Source organism: Leptosomus discolor, chromosome 11 (genome assembly GCF_034619465.1).
Source record: "Leptosomus discolor isolate bLepDis1 chromosome 11, bLepDis1.hap2, whole genome shotgun sequence".
NCBI lineage: Eukaryota > Metazoa > Chordata > Aves > Leptosomiformes > Leptosomidae > Leptosomus > Leptosomus discolor.
Window position 1 is genome coordinate 16,295,953 of NC_141401.1, and position 18,481 is coordinate 16,314,433.

At 45.0% G+C, this 18,481-nt stretch overlaps 1 protein-coding gene across 2 annotated transcripts in view; it reads left to right on the forward strand.

Annotated features, from left to right (window-relative positions):
- The first annotated feature begins 5,016 nt into the window (after nucleotides 1-5,016).
- HCN4 (hyperpolarization activated cyclic nucleotide gated potassium channel 4) overlaps nucleotides 5,017-18,481 on the forward strand; it is a 103,302-nt gene continuing 89,837 nt past the window's right edge. For both annotated transcript variants that reach the window (XM_009946735.2, XM_086471521.1), the window contains exon 1: nucleotides 5,017-5,720. In XM_009946735.2, coding sequence (XP_009945037.2) covers nucleotides 5,017-5,720 — 704 coding nt within the window. The remainder of the gene's footprint in view (nucleotides 5,721-18,481) is intronic.

An 18,481-nucleotide genomic window follows, 5' to 3' on the forward strand; every position in this document is an offset into this window, starting at 1 on the left:
TCTTTGGATAACATTTCTGGTTTTGCAGCCCAGTGGCAAAGCTGTTTGTTAGTTTTAAGCACATTCCCAGCAACCCCCCTATATCCTAGACAAGTGTTCATATTTTGATCTTGGTTATAAGGGTGAAGAGAGTGGGATTGCTCCAGATTTGTTTACCACTGGAAGCTGGAATGAACATAGCTTTACAAGTACTTCCTGATACAAGCTTTTCCACCCTGTTGTGTATCTCATCTGCTGCTGCCTCTCTTGTCAGACTCCACAGTCCGTTGTTGTTAGGTTCTGTTTAGTATCCCTCTGCTCCCACTGATGGACTTCAAACCATTCTTTCTCCCAACCGAAAACAATTCTTGCATGGCAAAAGTGGACTTCTTCCTTCCACCCTGATGTCCAGCTCTGTGGGACTCTTCTGCCTCCCCTCCTTCCCTCTGGGTGACTCCCTAGAGTTGACATCCTGGCATGGATCTCTCTTCCCATTGCTCAGCTGTTTCCTTTAGCCTGGCCAGATGCTCAGGTACCCTCTTCTCTGTGCCTTAAATACATTTCAACTTGCGCTCCAACAGTTCAATCCCCCCTTTACAGTTTCTATAAGGAACATGATAGAGCAATAAGAAAGCACTGGCTGAATTTCAATGAGTGCAAGTATGACAGCACACTTGGGTAATTAATAGGGGTGAGGAGGAGATAGGATTTGCGTATTTACGGTGATTATTTCTTTATTATCTTCTAGGTATGGTATAAGCTGCAGAGGCAGTGAGTGCAGACTCTGCCACTAAAACTCTGAGGTAGAATTTCCCTGTTTTGTAGTGTTGAATATTTTATGAATTTGAAATGCCAATTATGAGTTACTTGCAGCCTGCTAGGAACAATAGGCAGCTTTGAAAGGACTTGCTCCCATTCTTCCAATCTGTACCACGTTTGTTGACTCCTTTTTTATCTGAGAATCCAAGGGTTCAAGGGTGATGACTGCAACTGTCACCCAAGCAAGGGTGGTCCTAACAGGCCAGTGTGCAGAAAGCTTGCACTGCTGCTTTCTGTACCCTGAGCTACAGGATATCAGGGTTTATGGCTCTCAGTCTATTCTGTTATAGTCCTGAGCTCGTTTGGAATGTGATTTTTCATATTTGCATTACAGCAATGGATTTTTAGTAAAATAGCACCACATATATATGTACATATATATATGTATATATGAGCTGGCAAAATCCCCTAAGAAACAAATGAATCTTTGGCTGCTTCAGCTGCATTCTCCCTACTAAATCCATTCCCTTTGTATCTTTGCCAAGTCTTGGAGCAGCATCTGACAAGTATTGTTAAAAAGGAGATCGTTTCCCTCAAAAACAGTTCTCCCTTTTCCTGGCAGGTATGTTCTCTATACCCCCTTTGAATATACTGTGCAGACAATGAAAGGCAAGACTTACTCCTACAACAGTCCTAGCTTTTCTGAAATATTCTAAAAATGTGCCTATAAAGGTCCATTTGCTGACACGGAAAGCACTGCCATAATGCTGACAATAAATAATGTCTGTGATAGTAGTTTCATACCATTAGACAAGGATAATTCCCAGCCTCCTGCACTTAGTTCTTGGAAGGCTCTCAAATACAGTATCATTAAGTTCTCTGGACACAAAATTGTCATTACATTTTAAGGACTTTAAAACTTCCTCTGAGTTTGGTATCTATAACTCCTGGAGCCAAGTTTTTAGAAGTGTTTAGGAACCCACACCTGGAGACGGAGCTACACAAGAATGCACCTTCTGGTTTTTAGCCGTTTGGGCTACCTGCTTTGGGCTATCCGCTAGACAAGGCCTAGATTCAATACAGCACTTAGGTTCTTATCTCAGGTTAAGCTTTTTTTTTTTTTTTTTAATGGAACTATAGTATTTGCTAAAATGGTGTCCTCAAAAATTGCTTCAAAACAGATGTGATACTGAAGTGAAGCTTAGTGCTTTATAGATAGATGTAAATGCAACAAACGTGGTCCCAAAACAATAACTTAAAAAACTTCTCCGTATCTGAGGAATCATATGCATCGTATATAGACTGGACACTAGTGGCTGGGAAGTGCTAGCCAGAATTCTGGGCACGGGGATATCTGCATGCTTCTGTAATTGGGCAGCAGTGTGCCAGTCAGCCTGACTCAGTCTTTGCACCTGGTAATTTCTTTCCTTGCTGCAGAAGTGATAAAGGAGCATTCTGCTGCTTGGATGCTCTGTTGTGTTCTGTCCCCACTTCAGGGCTGGAAGAGAATCTTATTTGTGACACCAAATAAGGCAGCACTCGGAGAACAATCCCAGAAAGGCCAGGAAATAAAGAGCGTGGGTATTTTGCAAGAGCCAGCTAGAATACCTATAGCTGAAAGAGGACAAACAGCTTGATTCCTTGAGCACGTCCTTTATTGCTCTGTCATTCTCTGGGAACATTAGGGATGGTGTTTAAGAAGCTGCATCAGTTTCAGATGTTATGCACCTCATTAATCAAAACACATCCTTTTGGAAGGCAGTTGATTGCAGCTTAGGCACAGAAGTGCTTATACCTCAGCATTCCTAGCGCCTGGAGGAGGGAAGAAGAAGAGGAAAAAGACCTTTAATGCTATCACTGGCTCAGTTCACATTATTTACAGGACCATTTGAAAATCGAGATTTATTTCCCCAGAAAAGCTTGTTCTACCAGAAATTGTGATGAAAATAATAATCTTAAATAATATTTGCACTGGGTAGCTTCACTGTAGAGTACTTCAAATGAGTCACAGCCAGTTTAGGTTGTGCCAGGAGGTGGGAGGAGGAGAGAGGCAGGTGAATGCTTCAGAGAAAGGATTCCAGAGAGAGCAGGCAAAGGAAGATGAGGAAGCATGTGCTGTCTGTGTGTATGGTGAAGTCACTGCTGATGGCTGCGTTTCCTTGAAGTAAGAGCTTAAGTAACATCCTGCTGCTTTAAATGGCAGACTTACCTTAGGCGAGTGGCAGGTGACTCCTGGAAGGGAAAAGGTGAATCTTTGCTTGTGAAAGCAGAAGCATGGACATGGAGCGAGGATTTCCTCACTGCTTGCAGTGGGCATTCGTTGCCTGCATTTAGCCTCCCTGGCTGGCTGCAGAGTTCACGTGGTTTCCCTTTCCTAGGAGGTATGATTTTAAATGTATAAAACAACAAACATTCTAGAAAGCCTCACATATTGAATCTGTGCAAAAATATATGCAACCAGTCTCTTTGTGGCTAAATGGATTCTTAATTTAACTCCACTGGTTTCAAAGGCTTTACACTAGGAAATAATTTGAACCGGTTTATCAATCTAAGAGTGTCTTAACATAGCAGACTAAACAGCCATTGCCACCTCTTTTCCTCCTTTTCTCCAAAAATGCTCTCAAAGAACAAAAGATAGGGAAATGCCTGATTTTAGCCTTTTTTTTTTTTTCCCCCCACTGCTTTGGCCTCTGTTACACAGGTGCATTGTAGCCAGCAGTGAGAGGAGGAGGGATTCCCACGCAGAGCTGTCCGTTTCCCGGGACCGAGCTCCGCGGAGAGGCGGTAGCCGAGGGCGAGCGGCGGAAAGCGCTGACTCGGGTGCCCACTGGGAAGTGGGTTTCCCCGTGTCGTAGGGAGAGCCCACGCGTCCCACCCGCTGCCTCCTGGCCAGCCCAGCCCAGCCTCCTGCAGTCCGGTAGGGGAGCTCTTGGAGATGCTGCCTGCTTTTTTTTTTTTTTTTGAATGACTTCTACAGATCCAGCCTCGCAGGGGAGAAATAGTAACGTTTCGCATGTCTGATGGGGAAGCGGGGCAGCAGAGGAAGAAGAAACCTTCCAAACCTTAGTAGGTAGTTTGCAGACAGGTACAAACCACAACGTGTTCCCCAGCAGGGAAACTTCTACTAGAAAGGACAGGCACTCCCCAAGTCCCTGCTTTGCATGCGAGTGAGATTTTCAAGGTGAACCGCTGTTTTTCCTTTAGGTTTGCATTTGCCCCTTCCCCCTGCGCCTTCCCAAGCGATCCCGCAACAAAGCAGCCCCAACTCCAGCAGGAGAAAGGATCGCCAGCATCTCAGAGAAACAGGAGTCTTCTTGCTCCTGTTGTGGGTTTTTTTTAATGTTTATGATGCTGCTATTTTTAAACCCCCGGCCGCCCGGTACGGCCTGCCGCTGAACCGGGGGCGGCGTTTCTCCCGGCACTGCCCGCTCCAGCCGCGCCGCGGGCGAGGTCTGGCGGCGGGGGCTCTGCAGCGCCGGGGCGACGCGGTCCTTGCAGCCCGGCGGCAGCAGCCGCGGCGTTGCGGCGCCCGTTCGGGCACACGCACCCTTGGCAGGCAGGCGTTGCCCTTTTAAGAAGCTCGGGTGCTGGCTCAGGTAGGCAGAGCCTGTGTGCAGTAGTCGCTCCTATGGCAACCCAATAGAATGGGATCGCTTCATGAATATTCCCAGGAGCAGGAGCTGCATGAGGAATAAGTGATGACAGTGATGTAAGCAAGCAGTGGCTGCTGCAGGTTGCAGTTCATTGTGTTATTGGCCGGCAGGTTGAGGAGTTTGAGGCACCCGGGCTTGAGCTTCGCTTTCCGGATGATGTCTGCCCGCCGGGAGACACGGCACATTTGCATCTCGAAGCCAACATGGCAAGGCGGCTGCTGCTGCTGCTGCCGCCCTCCCTCGCCTTTCAGCCAGAAGTGTGTGGCTCTCCTCTAGACTTCTTGCCCAGTGCTCTGGATCTGAGCAGACAGGGATTGCAGTAACACTCACCAAGGGGAGACAAGCAGCAAGTAGCCGAATCGGGACAACGGAGGGGGGGGGGGGGGGGGAGCTTTTTTGCCTTCCCTGTTGTTTTTTTTTTTTCCCCTTCCCTTCTGGATGCAGAGCCTGTGTTTTGATGCAGAGCCTGTGGATGCCACAGCCTGGTAAGGAGATGACACGCCAGTCTCTGGTCCCTTCTGCCCCCTGAGCTGGGGGCAGGGGCCTGGGGGCAGTGACAGTTCCCCTCCTTGGGAAGAACCGAGGGGTCTCTCCCTCTAACTGAGCGGCAGGAGCAGCATCGGCCATGGACAAGCTACCCCCCTCCATGCGCAAGAGGCTCTACAGCCTGCCCCAGCAGATAGGACCCAAGGCGTCGATCATGGACGAGGAGGAAGACAGCGACAAGGACACCCGGAGGAAAAGCATCAGGCTGAAGCCACTGCCTTCGCCCTCTGCTGGGAGCACCCGGGCGCTCGGGGGAGACCCTGGCAGAGGGGGGGACCCCGGCCTCCTGGAGACGGAGGCAGGCAGCAAGGGCGCCAAGACCAGCACCAACGGGGACTGCCGCCGCTTCAAAGGGAGCCTGTCCTCGCTGACCAGCAGGCACCTCCACGACACGGCCGAGGAGAAGAGGCTGATCGGCGGCGAAGGGGAGCCAGCCTCCCCCAGTGAGGACAAGAGCCCCCCCGGCAGTGGGGAGCTGGAGCAGGGACTGCCAGCGCCCCCACCACCAGCGTCCCCCCCGGAGCCCCAGCAGCAGCCCCCGCGGGCTTGCTCCTCTACCTCCATCAAAGTGGAAGGAGGTGGAGGGTGCGACCAGATCACCCCAGATGAGGAGCAGAGGCTGGGCCAAGCTGGTTTCATGCAGAGGCAGTTCGGGGCCATGCTCCAGCCGGGGGTCAACAAATTCTCCTTGAGGATGTTTGGCAGCCAGAAGGCCGTGGAGAGGGAGCAGGAAAGGGTTAAGTCTGCCGGGTTCTGGATCATCCATCCCTACAGCGACTTCAGGTACAATTCTCCCCCCTCCTGGCCCACTCAAAAGTAGCTGGCCTGCCCCTTCCCCTGCCATGTCCAGCTCAAACCTTTCTGCACAGCACACGCACCCCGACATAACTTTCTTTGCTATTTTCCCACCCAGAGGAGCTGGAAGACACATCTGAGATCTGCTCCAGTCAAACAATCTGCAGCTTTAATTTATATTTAAGCTTAATTTTAGTGTCCCCACACCATTGTTTATTTCAAATTGTGTTTTTAAACCAACAAATGTCATTTGCTTTGGATTTTTATAAGGAAAAGCCTCTCCGTAAGTTCAGTGTAAATGAGGAAAAATGTTCCCACCTGATACACAAGTCCAGACTAAAAGCATGGTGTCTGCTGCTTAACCAGTCCTACATCTCCAGTTCAGAACGTATGGTCTGCCTGATTAATGTGTCAGTTCCCATTTTCGTACCTCAAAGTCCTCTCCCTTCTTCCCGAGAGTTAGGGAAGGATGTTGCTACTGTTGCTGTTCTGTAGGGCTTCTTACTGCAGCATCACTTGTCGGGAATTGGTATGTGCAGGGGATAGCAGCATTCATTTAGAAGGAACTTAACTCCTTCAGAGTCTTACAGAGAAAGATTTTCTCTTTTGCATCTGTAAATCCTTATTTGCAAAATTAATTTGGATAGGGAATAGTTAACATTGTCTTTATGAAAGTAATGGCTTGCTTTCACTCAGCAACATTTCCATGAAGGTTAATAAGGAAATTAAGTTGTAAACCCTAGAGCAAATTTTTGTGTAGTTCTGTGTAGCAGAGGGGTTGTGTTTGGGTATTTCTGAGGAGAGCATTGTCTACTGCACAGGTGACTTGTCCTCTGCAATATGTATGTAAAGTACTGCAATCAATAATTAATTACTTAGTGCAATCAATGGCTAAGGTTTATTGCTTCAACTTTAATTACAACTGGCTTACATCTCACATTTAAAAGCACACAGTAGAAGAACATTGTTCAAACACATATCTATCAAACGACATGATTTTATTGAATTTTTGGACTTTTCAAGAAACCTTGCATTATTCCCTAAAATACAGTTAGCAAGGTAATTGCGGGAAGGGTGGATTTGAGTGCCCAAAGACAGAAATGACGGAAACCTATTGACACTACCTTTTAGGGACTTGGTAAGCAGTCCACATGCTTAGAAGATTCAACACTGGCACTGAACAGATTCCTTGATATTTGCTTGGATTAACAAATGTTATTAGAAGGCTACGTGAGTTGGAAGACTGCACTGTCGTTTAAATTTAGTGCATTCAAGTGTCCCAAGCTCACAGCTGACCGAGCATATGAGGGTTTCCAGTAGCTACATCATGATACATAGTCCTTGCAAGTACAATCTTATTCAAACCCAGATTGGAAAGAGTGTAAAATTGCCTCGCAGTTGTGACTGATCAAGTAACATCTCACAAACAGTGAAATGTGAGAGTGGTTAGCTTTAAAAAGAACAAAACCAGTTTCATACTCTTGGCTATAGGTCTTTGTATTATTTGCCACAAGCCTGGAGTTAAAAACTACTACTGTGCTCTCTGGGGTTATTCTAGCAAGGTGTTCTCTGTGTGTTGCACCCTCAAGGAATTTTGGATTTAGTCTCTGGATTGTATTTGGATTTATGCAAAAGCAGTGTTCAGTTTGCGTATCTTTTATGTATCTGTACAGTGGTTTTACTCCCGTCCATCTTTATGACTATGATTTCAGCATAGAACCAGACTGGCAAACTTCAGGAAAAGGATTGTAGCGGTAGCTGAGGTAACCACCTTGCCCAAGGTGAGATGGTCCTACGAGTTTATTTGTTTAAGATTTGTGGTAAACAAGTGCTTACTCCTTAAAACAGCACAGTATATTATGAGGTAAGTTTTGATTTTGGAGGTACTTGACTATGGGGCCACTCCTAGCCTTACACAAAGGAATGAAATATGCAGACAAGCTTAGACTCTCCCAAGCCAGATGACCACACCGAGTCTGCTGACACTCAGATGTTCCTATCCATGCAGATATATCTGAAAGCATGTATGACTCGTTAGTATTAATAATAAAATCCTGCCCTGAAGTAGCTTTGCATTTGTGCAGAGAAAGCACAGTGAGCTGGGTATCTGTACCCTTGTGCAAGACACTCTCTGCTTGGTGTTAGATTCCAGGTGGGCTGATATCTTGCTGCTTTCCATTTCTTCTAAATTGATGCTAGAAGCCTAGCACACAAGTCTGTGCTTTCTCCCTGCTGTTATCTATCAACATTGGATCGGGCAGTGGTACCGACTGTACCACTGAGAGACATCTGAAGAGACCAGGAGGAGTTGGATGTGCTACTGTATGGCCAGTGTGTATATCTTCTGGGGAACTTTGTTCACCCCCGTTTCTAGGTCACTTGCAGCCGATCTGTTTGAGTATGAATGCTGCTTAGAGAAAATGTGTGGGCTTCCATGAAAAATGACCTATGAACAATGGCTGCCTTGAAGGAGAAGAGTGGGAGCTTTCCCAGATTCTGTTCGGGTTTTGTGTTCCCACCTTCTCTGAATGCTACTAATGCTACAAGCATCTGTCTTGGAAAAAACTCACATGAATATGAATAACATTTTTTGACCTCTGAAATGCAGCAGATTGCACCAAAGAGCAGATATTATCAAAATATTTGCAAGAGCTACATCCTTGACCCAAAGGCCTCTCTTTTCTGCTTTGCAAATTACGCAGTGCGATGCGTGATTGCTCCTTGTTATAGATGGGTGCAGATTCTGGAGCGCTGGGATCTTTTAAGAGGCATGTCTCCATTATCCTGCACTTTGCTGTCACCAAAGCTGTGCAGCAGCATTTGGTGTACAGGTTTCAAGCTAATAAATATTTAGAGCCAGATCTTCTTTTCTGTCTGTTTGGAGAAACCAGTGTCACCTCTGAGAGTGAGGTGCATCTCCAGGTAGAGCTCCAGACCTCATGACTCCTGTCTCAGTACAGCTTGAGATGTAAAGTTTTGAATGGAACACTCCAGCCCTATTTACTGGAGCTTGATTCTGCTGTGAAATGACATTGATGTAATTCCTCTGACTTCATGGAGTCGCTTCTCCTTCGTGCTGTGAGAGGAGCTCCTGTTTTAGACTAGAACAGAGGCTTTCATCATCATCTCATTAAATTATCATTTTAGCATCTGATATGGCTAATTCCAGTGGCAAATCTATGACCCTCAAAGAGTAAAGCAAATTAATATAGATTAAGGCTCTGTTGATTTCTGCTTTTAGTCTATTGTGAGGGGAAAAGGCACCAAATGACCTTTATGAAAACCAAACTCAGTGCCCCTGAGTACTCAAGACTAATGCAGTGGACTAGTTCTAGAAGCACTTAAAAGGTGTCTTGGCAATTTCTAATGAAAATAAGAATACTAGCTCCTATTCTGAGGTGCAGATGTATGTGCTCGTGGCTTGACTTTATTTGCATCTGTGGCTGATCACACATCAGTGCAGAGCCAAACTGTGTTTCCTAGATCAAGATTTATCTGTGACTTCGAAAGCTTTTTCACTGGGTAGATAGAATTGTAATTTATTGCTTAGAGGAAGCATTGATCCAGTACAATTGGTTTAATAAAAAAATTCCAGACAAACAATGATCTATCTAGTTTGTAGCTGGCTGAAGCATATGGGTTTGTAGCTGCTATCCAGAATTGCTTGCAAAAAGTGTAGCATGCTGCTTTTAGAAGGGCTTCAGAACAGATATTCTATCTGAAGGACCAAAATAGTCCAAACAGTGGATGTAAATAGAACTGCACATTATTCACTGCCCAGTAATCTATTAACTTCTTCACAGAAAAAAGAAGCTACTGCCTTCTTGAAAACAATGGAAAATACTCCATTCAGTAACAGTCCCAACTTCAGATTTTAGTTTTTCTTTTTCCAGTTCTCCCTTACTTGTAATGCTTGTCTGCAAACAGATCCTTTGTTTCATTCGCTTCCTCTGCCAGAGCCCCCTGTCTGCTTGGGAACTCAGGGAGGTTTCTGTGGCACCAAAAGAAATAGATGCTCAGGTGCACTGTGTAAGGTAGGGGAATTCCTGAAGAACAAAACCATTTGCTGTCCTTCATGCTGCTCCAGACTGCTCAGCAGTGTCATTCAGCCTGCCTTCTCCTGGGCAATCAGTGGGATTTGCTAATGAAAGTACTGAATGCTGAACCCAATGCCGCTGGTGGGATTGAGCAAAAATGGGAAGGAGGTGCATTTACCTTTTCCACTCTCCTGAGAACTGATTTCCAGAGTGCCTCACAGAGTGCTGCTCTGTTTGTGGAGACTCTTCTCGTTCGTAAGCTTTTCACTCTTGTGTAGGAAGGATAAACAATTGGTGAGGCATACAGCTCTGCGTACTGACTTTGGCAGTTCACTTGGGTGGCTGTTGCACTCCCTGCTCTCAGACAATAACGCCCTTTTCTTTACCTGCTGCCCAGAATGCTGCTGCTTGTGCTGGCCTTGCTTCATGCCTGTCCACATTCAGAAGCTGCCCACAGTGGCAAACTCTGATCTTGTGACTTGCCCACTGAACATAGCAAAGTAAGATGAAAGCTGCCCATTGTGTGAGCCTTATGTACAGCAAATTGAAATTCTAGTTCAGTGACACCTCTGCTTAGAGGGAAACGTTGGGGAAACAGTTGCATTAGTAGCAGAACCTGTGCCTGTCTTTAGAAACAAACACAAAGTGCAAATCAGGTGCAGATTTATTGGGAGGCACCTCATAGACTTGTCTGTCTTCTTTTCTTGATCATGCTGATGGCAGTTGCCTCAAAATAGTGTGGGGATGCTGCTAGCTACAGAAGGGGAGATGTTTTCCTGAAGTCAGATCTTGCTGTCTTTGCTGCAGACAACTTTCTTGCCAATTCCCAGGGCAGTTTTGCTGGAGCGGAACGAGGGGATCCAAACAGGAATAATATGAGGGATAATCCAAATCCCACTGAACAGCATGGATTGGATTTCCGTTGTCTTCAGTGGACTGTGTATCAAGCTGCAGGAGAAGAAACCTGGTTTTGTGACCATGAATTAAGGGGACCAGACTAGAGCAGCCATACTTCCCATGTCCATGGGCAAATCATCACATGCTTCATGCCCTAGTTCACGTGTCATGAGGCAGAGGATAAAAAAATCCCACGCTAGACAATCAATGTGGGGCTATAGTTTTTTGTATGAGACGTACTCAGATGCTGCAAAAGGCAGTGTTTGAAAACAGGAAGGCCTCAGTAGATGAAACACCTCAGTGTATCACCAGAATATGTTTTAAGACTATGATCATATAGTATTACAGTATTTTCATGTATGTTCACATGCAGAAAATGGGATGAAAGAGTATAAGTAAATACTAAAGCAAGCATGGAGATTTAAGAAACTGCTATGATTAAGATTTTCTGCATAAACTTAATTCAGGCCCTTCTTACAAATCTCTGCAAATAGATGAGCACATTATCTCTTCCACAGAAGCCTGTGCCTCATTCTGCACATAGGGGTGGTTCCTTTGTGAAAAACTATTTAACATTTTTTCCATCTCTCCTTGTAAGATGCCATGCCATGACATATTTATTATATCTTACTCAGACTGAAAAAAACAGGGTTGTTTCCTGATGGCCGCTTTTTTTTTTTTTTTTGCTTTGGCACTTATAAAATATTCAACTATAATACAAATAAATGTTCATTTTGCTTCCTGACACCTTGGCTAGGAACCTGGTACTGTCATCCTCAGTTTATAGCAAGGTGGCAGACACTCATAGAAATTAAGGTCAAAATCATGCATTAACTTGGTGCAGTCAATTTGAGGATCTGTTTTGCAGAGTCCATGGCATTACACAGCATACCTTGTGTTCAGAGCTCTGCCTTGGTGGGTCCATAGTAAGGAATCAGACTGTGACCCAGAAGACAAGGGCACAGAGATAACGACTACCTGTTTTAAGAGTAAGGGGTGCTTTAAGAGGATTGGGACATTCTGATTTGGACCGTTTCTTAGACTAGCTTGGTGAGCAGCCAGGCTAAGAAATAGGTTTGCTGATCCCACCCACGTTCTTCCCAAGCCTCTGATGTTTGTTAGTTTATCAGTTGTTGTGGCAAAAAAAAAAAAAAAAAAATCATAGCTGTAAACAATGACATAGTGTTGTTTTTAATCATCACCTGAGAATATTATTCTAATTACAGTTTTGGATTGAATGATTTGCCTAACACCTCGGCAGGAACTTTTTGGCAGAGACGGACTCTCCAGGGCACCGCTCATCTGCCCTAGCCATCACGTCTCATTCTGCAGTTCCTTATCTCTTTTATTGCAAGCCTTCCAGATTGTGCAAGAAATGAGCTCCTATAGAAAATCTCCTTCCTGCACACATCTGCCTCAAGCCCTTCCTCTCATCTTGAACGATGCATGAATTCTATGGGAAGTACTGTTTTGAATCATGTAATGACTGTAACATAGTATATATGTACAGCTAACATCTATTCTGCTATTTCATAACCTGAGCTTTTGACTTTGCAGTCTAATTTTTAATACAATGTTTTTGTAAAGTTGTTAAGGTTTTAAACAACAAATCATTCCCTATCCTCATCATAATAATATCTCTGGATTCATTAGCAGGTATGGATCTTTTCCAGGAGATGACTGCACTGCCCTCTGCTCTGAATTAAGCAATGGCCGTACCTAGTAGTTACAGCAAGGGAACAAGGGTGCACCAGATTCTTGGATTACTTTCCAGCCTTTGCAGGGAAATATACTCTGCTTATTGCAAACTCTGCTTGTTTTCTCCCTAATACCTGAGCATGACACCTTCTGCCCCACTCTCCAACCTGTTGTTTTCCCCATCCCTTACTTCAAGTTTGTGTTTCTTATCCCACCAGTCCTATCTCCATTTTCTAGGCTTTTCATGGCAGGTTTCTTGTCGAGCCAGTCCTAAGTCCCAATACGCAGCTTATCATCTGATTGTTGTTTTCTACCTCGCCTTACATTTTAGTAATGAGTCTCCCATGCTGCTCCCCCTGCCCAGTGTTCCAGTTGCAGTGTGTTGCGCTTGGCACTTTACTCAGTCCAGTTCCCTTCCTTGCCAGTCTCCATCCTTATCCTTCATGGTTTTTTCGGGGTGAGTCTCCCCAAATTAGTTTCCTCTCTTTCTATATATTCTTAGTTGCTGTTTTCCCTCTGATTCTTCAAACCATCTCAGTTTTCTCAGTCCCTGCTTTCCTTCCTGATTTAAGAATGGATCATTTTGCCTAGTAATTTAAAACCCTTCCACAGTATCTGTCTCTCCATCCTTGGACACTACCAGCCCAGCAATGTTTAGACAAACTCTAACCATTTTTGATTTTTTTTAAAACTTGAAATATCTCAGTCCTTGGAGCTAAGCGTTTAAAATGATGAATTTGTATAGAAGCACTATCTCCACTGCATTATTGTGAAACAGATTTTATTTGAGGGAAAAATGTGTTTTCTAAAGGTGTTTATTGGTAGACACACACAGAATCAGTGTAGGACTTTTCAGTACTATTATGAGCAGCTTAAACTTAAGTTTTCAGTACAGTGTTATTCTGGTAAGGTAACTGTGCTGTGCTTTCTGTTGCACTGAGTTTTTTCTACTGTAGAGTAACTGCTGCTGCACTGAAATCCATTTATTATACAGATAAAAGTGTGATCTTTGTCTGGAGATAACATAGTGTCATTTTAGCTTGAAACCATTGAAATTTGTCTTTGTTTCTGATGTGTTATGAGCATCTCATTAGCAAGCCCATGAATCCCTCAGTTTGCTCTTGAAACCAACTATCTGAGCTCTCATCTCTACCAGAGCACAGATTTCTTCCTTTCTCTTATTTTTGAAAGCTGTGTTGGTGCCAAGGCAGTTATAGGTCAATTGAGTTATTGTTGGTTCTAATTGGCACTCTAACAAGCTATTAAATCAATTTACCTACAGATGAATGTCACTCCAAAAAAAAAGGTGCCAACTCCTTTTCTGTCTTTGAAAACTTCAAAAAAACCCATTTCCACTGATGGGTGTAAGGAAAAGGCCAGTCTGTAGGGAAGTGGCTAGTGAGAGCGTAAGATTTCACTCCTAAAGGTTTATGCCACGAGGTCTATGGCTGAACAAGGTCCAGGCTGTTCTGTCTGCAGAGGGGTGAGACTATTTCCAGAACTCAAGGCAGGAGGAAGTATTAAGAAAATCACCAACTCTGACAATGCTTTTACATCCTTTCCCTGGTTTGTAACAGAGCATGGGTTTATTTCCATGTGGAGAGACCTACATCCTCTTCTCCTCATTTGTTGTTTCTTGGTGTCCCACGTGTGCTCCTGTGACTGCTGATGCAGGTGTAGTACCCATAACCATCTTTCAAATCAGGCAGCACCCGGCTGGTGACATCATTACCTTTTTGGTGTCCAGTGATGTATAACTTCATGAGATTTACTTGCTCTGTGTTGCAGAAGAGTCAGTTATTATGGTGGACAGGGTTGATTTAAGTTCTGTTCTGGAACATTTAGATAACCTCTTCCTCTAGCAGCAGTACAGTGCTTATCCCACATTATCTGAGCATTTCTTAGTGAGATGGTTGTAAACCAGTCGCTTTTCTGCCAACAAGGTTTCTTGACCAAGCGGCACTGCAAGTTCATCCTGGGGTCTCCAAATCAAAGCTGCTTTATATGTGACAACCAGGAAGAACTGGCATTTTTTTTGGTGAAGCACAAGGCAGATGAGAACGCAGCTTGGCTCTGTGCAGCTCTACAGCTCTGCAGTGCTGACAGCACTAAAACCAGGGTTTTGTCAGCAGACAAAGCCGTTAGGACTCCAGAAGCAGAGAAGAGAGAGCAGATGTGTGCTGGGCTAACAAGGTGGTATTATAGAGACCTTTTCTCTGCCCCTTTTCCATGTTGAATGGTTTGCTACCTGGGAAGTCCCTTTACAAATTGAAATTATTCATTCCACGCAGTATATTCATAGTGGCTGACGTCAAATATGGTCACCCCGTGCCTAGTATTAGCACCAGACTGTAGTAAAACCAGGCTGTTAACTCGTGAAGAGATGCTGCATGCAGCGGAGGAAGACAGTGTTGGTGACAGCAAAGCAGAAGAGCATCCAAAGGGGAATTCCAAGGTCAGCTTGAGGGCCCACCACTTGGACATTATAGGGGCACAACTGCTTCCCCAGCGATGCGCAAAAGCTAATCTCATTTGTGGTGACTCGTCCAAATGTGCTAATTAAGGATTTAAATTCTGCCTCTTTGGATGGAGAGGTTGTCTGTGTTTATGCATCTATTGTTAAAGAGCTTAGAGGCAAGAGGGGTGCTGCAGGTTGCCAGCTGACTCTAATGTAGGAGCTATAACTTCTTTTTTTTTTATTTTCACAGCTGTGCTCAGGGTTCTTGTGACTGCCAGGAAATCAGTAGCTGTACACTGAGTAACTCCTCATCGCTGTACACAGCCCCAGTGAGACTGTATGCAGAGGAACTCAGATGGGATTCAGTTTTCCTGGTCAGAGCTGCTGAGCGCTGTTACAGTCCGATGCTCAGTTCCACCCCGTGCGTGTTTGGGGGATGGAAAACCTAGTGAAGTGCATTTGGGTTTGCCTGGGTGTGGGAAAGAAGCGTCTAGCAAAGTTATCAGTGCTCTGAAGCTTGTGAGGGAGATAACAGCTGCATTCCAAAGACTCGACGACTCCACATTAGTAAGTCCCTTCCTCCCAGCCGTTGCTTCACACGTGATTTCAGGGCAAGGTGCTAACTCATCACAGCGCTAACATCATTGTTATCCAGTGCAAGGTCTCATCTGCAAAGGAGTTGTGTGTGTGCGCGTGCGTACGTGCGTGTCTCCGGGGACAGGAGGAAGTGGAGGCCCCTAATTATCCAGCCCTGCTCTGCATGTTCTCTCACCTCTGTCCACCTTTGTGACTAGGCTGGAGGGATGGTGCAGATGGCACAGGGGTGTGGGCTGAGCGAGTGACATCTTGGCTCTCTGCAGAGAAGCAGAAGTTGCATTAGGCATAGTGAAGCAGTGCAAAGGTGACGTTTCCTGGCAGTGTCAGGGTTTGGACTAGCTCTCCCAACAGTCAAAATGATAACAGGAATGATAATGATGACTGACTCTATGCAGCTTTTTTAGCAATAGCAAACCCACTTTGATTAAGCACAAATTCTTGATGCTTGATCTTTCCACCTTTGCTTTAAAGTCCTAATGTGTGCACAAATTATACTTCTGTTGATAACAAGAGGAATATATTTTTGCATCCCTGGTTTCCTGTGAATTGTGGGGAGGGCAGGAGAAAGGACCAGTCTAGACTACAGATCACAGTCTGTTCCCCTTGGTGCCTATACAAACCATTTGTATCGTTCTCCCATGCTCATTTAGCTGCAGATACACTTTGAACCATAAGCAATGTATAACAGATAGAAGGACAAACTGGAAGGCAGGTCAGGCATCTAGTTTTGACCCTGTGAGCCATAACACAGAATATTCTGTGCCTTGATTTGCCCAACTTTGAAAACGGGGTGATGGTACTGCCAGGGGCCATGGAAGATACTGTAGAACTCTAAAATATTTTAATGTAACAGAAGATGCCGGAGTAGATGTCAGCAAGGGTGTGGTTAATATCTGCAAGGCAGTTTCATGAGAATTTCTTCATGATTATCCTTTTCTTGATCCTACTGTAGATTTGTTTACATCTCTTGTCCATGTTTTGTTAGGGCCACAAAAATAAGTAGATCCATGTACTGTTTCTGAATTTCTAACTAATCAGTTCCTTTGTCTTAATAAGGAAATGGGTTACCAACACCTGTACAATTCCATGTACAGCATTATATTGTGTGGCACATTTAGAACTAGGCTGGAAAAAGATAAAAGAAAAGCCTGCTTGGGGAGGGAGACAAGATGAATTTTACCTTTTGTGTCCATAAATGAGAATTGTGCAGCCCCTGCATGGGGTTTGGAGATGCTCTAAAAAGAAAATGTTCCATCTTTTCCTCACCAGTCATGTGTATTGCAAGGTGTGCTACCCTCTTCTTTGGGAATATGTGACTTCTTGTCTTTAGTAAACACTCCCAGGAGCTGGCAAGGTGTCTGTCCTTTTCTGTGGTGTGGCGGCTTTAGAAAACATCCTCTAAGCTCGCCGACTGTTGCATCTTTTGAATAATCTGTTGTGACCCTTGGCTTTTGGTGCAAACACAAGTGTGCTTGAGATGCCAGCCATGATGAAGGTGGTAACACTGTGTATGCCATGGTTAGAGAGCAGCTAGGCTTATTCCACAGCTGGGAATTGGAACAAATGCCTGGGTCGAAGACATACTTAAATCAAACTCCGTATTTGTCAGTGACTGTCGGCTCAGCCCTGACTGCATTTGGAAAGTTTCTGGTCCTCAGTTTTGCAAAACCTCATGTAAAGTTACATCGTTCAGAGCTTCTCTTGGTGTATTCCTCTTATGACTGGGCTCCTCTGCTGTCTCTTTGCACCACAGGCAGTCCTCTCTCATCTACTCCATCACCCAAATGGGACGAATTCCTCTGGTTTCTTCATACATTGATTAAAAGTTGGGCCAAAGCCTTCCAAGCAAGGGCAGCTCTGCTGGTTGCGTGCTTCTTTTGCAGCACAAACAGGAATTTAGGCTAACAGTGGCAGATGTGGGTATGGCCTAGGGCTCCTCCTTTTGAACAGGGGATCCGGGAGCCTCATCTGCAAGTAAATTCACATAGCAGAATCTGCACTGCAGACAAAAAAAGATTTGCCTTGACATCCTCTGCCCTGCTCTGGGATCTGCAGTCAGTCAGGAGAGCAATGCACAGCTCCCAACCTCTCTATCTCAGAATTAAGGCTAAGATTCATCATGAGCTAATGCAAGCTGTTCCCACCCCAAATAACTGGCTGCTGGATGGCTTTGTGTCTGTCTAACCATTACTGCATGTGGGCGGATGTGTTATGTGTGTGTGAATGAGTCTGCTTTGGAAATTAATACATAACATCGGGGGTGCATCTAATAATACAGTACGTCGTGAGTGATGTGGCTGTGAGAAGCGTAAAACAGAACTAAGCACGTCAAACAGTTGTACAAAGATCTCTCTTCCTGGCACCACAGGATGGTGATTCCCACGTCTGGACCACCACCACCTCTTTTTTAGTCTTTCTTCCACCTTGAAACACCTCAGATGTCTTTCCAGTCCTGTTTCCCACAGCTGAAATTTAAAAGCAGGGAAAAAAAAAATCAATGAAATTTCTCAAAACCTCAGTCCCCCAATCAGCACAACCCTCTTTGCGGGGCAGAGCACCCCATGGTGAATAGGAAATGACAGAGGTGTGGGCTTCTCCATAGAGATGAAAGACAATGCCTATCCATGAGCATAGCTGTTGGAGACACTGATGTATAGAAGTCATGCGTGACTTGGGGAGTCCAGAGACTAACCCCTCTGGGATTTGGCAGCTGTTATAGGGTATTATTTTCACAAGGCTGAGCTGTTCTTAAACACTTCCTCCAGTGTAATCATCACACACACATTTCCTCAGTAATGGCAGGCCATCAGCATTTCTTTCCAGTCTTCTTAGATAAGATGTACAGAGACAAGCTGTGAAAGAGCTGAACAAGATGCCTTGATGTTAGTCATTCACATTTCCTCAGCTTGGCCCACGAATAAGCTTTCGGCCTTTCTTCCTGTATGCATCCTTGTGGCTGAGTGTTTTTTCAGGGAAAGAACACCTCTTTCAAGTAAGGACAGGTAAGTATGTGCCCACCCCAAACTTGGATACTAGGATCTGGAGTCCCGTTAGGGAAAAAG